This window comes from Terrapene carolina, unplaced genomic scaffold (assembly GCF_002925995.2).
Source record: "Terrapene carolina triunguis isolate 2854851 unplaced genomic scaffold, T_m_triunguis-2.0 Scaffold31, whole genome shotgun sequence".
NCBI classification, from domain to species: domain Eukaryota; kingdom Metazoa; phylum Chordata; order Testudines; family Emydidae; genus Terrapene; species Terrapene triunguis.
In genome coordinates this window covers 3,164,535-3,170,460 of record NW_020664382.1, presented here as the reverse complement: position 1 = coordinate 3,170,460, position 5,926 = coordinate 3,164,535, and the positions used below count along the sequence as shown (strand labels likewise).

At 40.3% G+C, this 5,926-nt stretch overlaps 1 protein-coding gene across 2 annotated transcripts in view; it reads right to left on the bottom strand.

Annotated features, from left to right (window-relative positions):
* Positions 1-1,655: 1,655 nt before the first annotated feature.
* The window catches only part of LOC113406481 (Down syndrome cell adhesion molecule homolog), a 510,741-nt gene continuing 506,470 nt past the window's right edge, over positions 1,656-5,926 (bottom strand). Inside the window, exon 31 of one of the 2 annotated variants that reach the window (XM_029911623.1) lies at positions 1,656-1,996. In XM_029911623.1, the coding sequence (XP_029767483.1) occupies positions 1,656-1,996 (341 nt within the window). The remainder of the gene's footprint in view (positions 1,997-5,926) is intronic. The other variant, XM_029911625.1, reaches the window with a different exon arrangement.

The window sequence follows — 5,926 nt, the reverse complement described above, 5'->3', positions numbered from 1 at the left end:
ACATGTCTAAGTCCCATTGACTTCAATAGCATGTGCTCAAATACTATGCTCAGGGTCTTTACAAATACATAATAAAATAAGACATACAGTATGCTACCCCATTGTTATGGATATTTTGTCAAAGAGAGAAAGACTAGAACACAGAAATAGGAGCTTAGAGATTACTAAGGTTATTTTTTTGTTGTGTTAAACCCACAAACTGCATTGGTTTAATACTTTCTATTTTCTGCAAAATAAACAATATTTTCATGTAAGCAAAAGGTGCAATGAAGATCCGTGAGTGGGGAAGTCCTTCATAAAAAGAGGTCTTTGTCTTCTTAAAAAGAAAAGACAGGTTGATAGAAAGCACATTTCTTATAATTGCTTAGGAAGTAATGCGTACAAAGATTTTTCTGGATGGTTGGAAAGACCCACCTTGTCCTGTCATAGGGAGAAGCTTGACTATTCAGTCTTGAAGTAGACAACATAACAGTGAAGCCAATGGAAATGATGCCTACATAAAGGACTAAAGATTTACCCCTAGATACCTAGCAAAGTAACACCCAAACACTTCTTGTTACATTTTCAAAATGCTAATAAAGGGCTTGATCGAAAACCTATTGAAATCAATAGAAAGACTCCCATAGACTTAAATGGGTTTTGGATCAGGTCTAAAGAGTACACAGAAGGTCCAATGCTGGTTTTGTTCCAAGCACCTCATTCCTTTGCAACAGTCTTGCCCTTTACCCCATTAGCAAGGGATCTCTGTCTGAGCAAACCCCAATAAATTTTAAAGGCATGTCCCTGCTCTCCTTACATAGGCCAAACTCCATTCCAAATCAAAGATTCATAGATTCTAAGGCCAGAAGGGATTCTAAGGCACAGGCCATAGGACTTCCTTGAATTCATTCCTGTTTGAACCAGGTCATCTCTTTTTATGAAAAGATATCCAAACAGCAAAGTCAATGAAGGTTTTGCCTGTGTAAAGTATACAGGGAGAAGTGCTGAAATAGTTACTGGACATAAAGAAAACCAAGCACAGCAGAAAGCGATGCAAGCAAAGATCACAAATAAAGGCAGAAGACCCTTTTATTTCGCATAGACAAAATGCAAAGAGTGTCTCATTAAATTATTAAAAAAAAAAGAAAAAAAGAAAAACCAAAAGCAAATTGATCCCCCCCACACTCCACTGACAGCACTCATCCTAATTAACAACAAAACAAAAAGATCGATCAAGGACCCATTTTCTAATTAAAAAAGAAGTGTGCAAACATGACAAAAGACTTTTTGATTTCCCAGATCAATGTCCCTGTTAAATTCACAAATAGGGTGATTTGTTTTCCTTCTTTTTAATCTTGTGTGATGGAACTTTCAGTTAAAATGTTTTATTTAGTCCCCATGCACTTTGTAGAAAAATCAGTAAAAACACAAAAGCTTGTGAAGATCAGAAAACTGGACTTCTTTTACCCAAAAATTCAGATGTCCAGTCAGATGAAGCTCACACTCAGACAGAAAAAAAGCAGGAGAGTCTTTGCACTGTCTGTAGTTTGCATTTTTTTCAAATATTTTGGCAATCTTCTTTAATTATAAATATTGGAATTCAATAAAAAAGGTAGCTTTGATTGGTTTTTTTAATTGTAAGTATTTACAGCCACTGTCCAGCCATGCTCTTTTTGTTATACCAGGGTGTAAGATTTTGCGTAGGGATTGTTTCCTTTCAAGTGGCCCCGGGAGTCCAGCAGGGATTCTTGGGAGCTGCTCATTTTAGCTGCCTGTCCTAGCTCAGCCCCTTCTCGCTGAGGTAATGTTGCCACGGCACCAGGTTGCCATGACTGTACTTCTCTCGTGGAGGATGTTTCCATAGGTATCGGCTCCAGAACTGTGGGACGCTTCAAGGTTCGGCTTTTCTGAGGTTCCAAGCAGGCTTGGCCCAAACCCAGGTCTCTGCTTGTGCCTGAAACTCCTCGGTTCAACAAAAAGTCCATTCTAAGATACGGTGGCAAATGCATGAGGTCACCTGTGAAGAAAAATATGAAAAGACACCTCTTAGTTATCTTCATGCAATTCAGTAAAACTGCCTATTTGGCTGATATAGACTCAAGCATTTAGGCAGCCATTTAATCTGATTTCAAAACAAGACTTCCCTGACCCAGTCAGAATGTTCATAACACAAAGGCAACGAAGCTGGTCAAAATGTATTTTATTTTGTATGAAAAAAAAATGGAAGGACTTTTTTCATAATTTATCGTTAAAGACCAAAACAAAATTGTTTTTGGTTTTTGATTGTCAAAAACTGGAAGGCTTTGGCTATTGAACTTTGAAAAATATTGGTTTGGTTTTCAGTGATCCCCCCACCCCCCGAATTTTGACTAAAGGCTCCATCTAGCACAAAATTAATGAATTATACAACATTTGGATGAAATAACACTAGGTTACAAATTTAAACACCCCAAAGTTAAAATATAAAAAAGTGACGGCCCTTATAGTAATCTCAATGTGCCCTCTTTGCACAGCCTGTATGTATTATGACATCCATCACTGGTCCCCAACACAACACCATCTGAGTGGTAGAGAAGTTCTATCATCCCTATTGTACAGATGCGGAACTGAGGCACAGAGACTAAATCTGTGGTAGAGCAGGGTATTGAATCTGGGTCTCCAGATTACTGAGGTTAGTGGCCAACACACTGTAGCATCCATCTTCCTTTCCTTATGGTAGACATTTAACTACACACACATTCACTTATTAGCATACACATTAAAAGAGCAACACAGGGATACAAAATACAACACATGAACAATTAACACTGTTCACTTAACATTACTATGAACCCTCACTTTTTTCATCTCCTGACTTTTGAGCATTTATAGTTGTAGCCAATAATGCTACACTGACGGGGCTAGAGGATTTATGATTGCACACATCCTCCCATCATTTTTTGCAGGCAAGGGCCTTCGTACAGAGCTAGGGAACCCACTCCCACTGTTGAGTTGTAATAGCCTCTTTGGAGCTGCTCTGTGGTCACTGTGCACCACGTGGGGAAGAAGATGTAGGGTATCCTTGTTCTTATGTATGCATCTGCCCATCTGCTAGCCCTGCTACACAAACCAGTTTAATTTAATCTAATATTGTCTTATTCTTTCATAGACTGACTTGCAAAAATTCAAGGAGACCAGAAAAAAGAAGCAAATTTAAAGCATGTCTCCTTCCAAAAAGCTTTGATGTTGAAGGTGTATCCATGGGTGATGATGGTGGGAAATACCTTCAGATCTGGGTGCTTAGTATAGCACGATAATGACAATTCATCTCTTTTGGGCCTCCACTCCCATCCACAGCCACATTACCATATGACCCATAACATGAGGTGGCTCTCCTCAGTCTACCCCCCAAGACTCAGCTCTCTCTCTGAGTCCTAGCACCTTCCCTCTGTGAAGGGGATAGAGGGTGCAGCAGGGTGGGGACTGCAGCCCACAAAGGCCACAAGATCTCACCCTATCACATGAGCCCAAGGCCCATCACCAAAATCACACGTCTTTTACCTCTGGGAACTGTTCATTTTATTCTCTTACCCACACTGGAAACCGGCCACAAATTGAGATGGATAAACAACTACACCCAAGTACCTCATTTAGGTTGTAAGCATGATCCTACTTAACCCATGGTGGCTTGAAAGTGCTGCGAGGAAGGCAAAAATCTCACTGGTCTTCTGCCAAATGGCCCATGGGAGAAAAAATTCCTTCCTGACCCCCTAATTTGTAGATTGGCTAGACCTGAAGCATCTGTCAGGCTGGGTTCGCATTCCTAGTTTGGGTGGGTAGGGTGGGCTGCTGGAATAGAAACGAATAAGGCTCCACATGGCCCCTGCACTGGACTAAATTCTGGTAGGTGGGGAATGCTGGCCAATAAGCATCCCTCTCCTTGAGCTGGCCAATGGGTGCCAAAGACTCCCATGGGAGGAGCTACATATTGTGCCTTGGCAAGTTCCTCCCTCCCTTGCTACTGGGACTGTCCCCCTTTCACTGCTGGTCCTGTCAATTGATGCGGGTGGGTGGTGTTTTTGACTAATCAAACTGAAAGTTGCCCAATACTTTAAAATAAAGCAGATTCTTTACCTGTCCTAAAAGTAAAGGCAATGTTATTGTTATCTAAAAATAGCTTCTAATCTATTCATGATTTAAAGTCACGGACAGAAAAATTGCTGAGAAGTTATATTTGGACAGAATCACAGTTTATTCCTGTGGATCTCCTGCAGGCACTGTCTCGCACCATATGTTTTATTCTAGTTACATTTCCAATAGAGATGTACAGTACACTGTATTTAACCCCCACATAGTAGGATGTAGTGCACGTCTCAGGATTCAGCTGACATACTGCAGCATCATTTATACAAGAACAGGAAAAACAGTGTGTGCCCATAATCATATGGTTACCACTAATAATTACTACTTTACACTTCACTGATACCTCATCCCAGAGTAGTTTACATGTACACGAGTCACTTTAACTACTGCAGGACTGCAGCCACCACAAGGGTGAAGTGCACCAGCACACAGCTACACTGCTCAGCTGGTAAGGACAGGACGTGAACGACAGTGTATGAAACTGAAATGGGAGGAAAAATTATGGTAAATGGTACATAATTACCTATACAGGCCCGTGGGATTCACACCTTTATGCTTACAAACATTTTGAGGTTATTATTAGCCATCAGGACCTGGGTTTTATGTTGCATCTGAACAATGACACACTCAGCAGCACAGAGCCCTATAACACCATGTTGGAACATTGGTTCCATATGCTTCAGGGAACAAGCGCCACCTACTGTACTGAATCACCAAAACAATTTTTGCAGCAACGGTTTTTCCCTGGAGATCACTCTCATCATAGTAATGATTTAGCGCACTTAACTCCTACTACCCACAGTGCAAGATGATACAGGTGTACCACTTCATTAAGAGTAGCATGGAACTGGTCATGTCTTAAATATGCCATACAAACTGGCCATTTATACCCATTGCTGCTTGCACTATATGTTCCACAATATACTTCATGTAACAGAAACAAACTCAGAGTGAAATCCAGATCTTGCATTATTGGCAGGCCCCACTCTCATATTAAATATGCATTTCAATCACTTACCACTTTGCTGCTTCCTGAGACTAGTGGATTAAACATGGATTGTAAAAAAGAAAAGTGTTTAACTTCATATAGTTGAAGTTTTACTTTCAAGATGCTGGATAAAAAACAATATATATACACATTTGAGAGCTTTCTGGACTATATGAAAGAAAAAGGGTTTCTCTGAATCCACTTCTGCTAGGAGTCTTTAATCTTTACAAACAATATGCAGCAATTTTTATAGTAATTTGCATACCAAGGGGTGCACAATTTTAACAGGATTGTATTAATACATCACAAACTAAGAAGTGCAACTAGATACAACCTAGATGGAGCTACTATAAGGTGGGTGCATAACTGGTTGGAAAATTGTTCCTAGAGAGTAGTTATCAGTGGATCACAGTCATGCTGAAAGGGCATAATGAGTGGGATCCCACAGGCATCGGTTCTGGGTCCGGTTCTGTTCAATATCTTCATCAGTGATTTAGATAATGGCATAGAGAGTACACTTATAAAGTTTGCAGATGATACCAAGTAGGGAGGGGTTGCAAGTCCTTTGGAGGATAGGATAATAATTCAAAATGATCTGGACAAACCAGAGAAATCGTCTGAAGTAAATAGGATGAAATGCAATAAGGACAAATGCAAAGTACTCCACTTAGGAAGGAACAATCAGTTGCACACATACAAAATGGGAAATGACCGCCTAGGAAGGAGTACTGCGGAAAGGGATCTGAGGGTCATAGTGGATCACAAGCTAAATATGAGTCAACAGTGTAATGCTGTTGCAAAAAAAGCAAACATCATTCTGGGATGTATTAGCAGGAG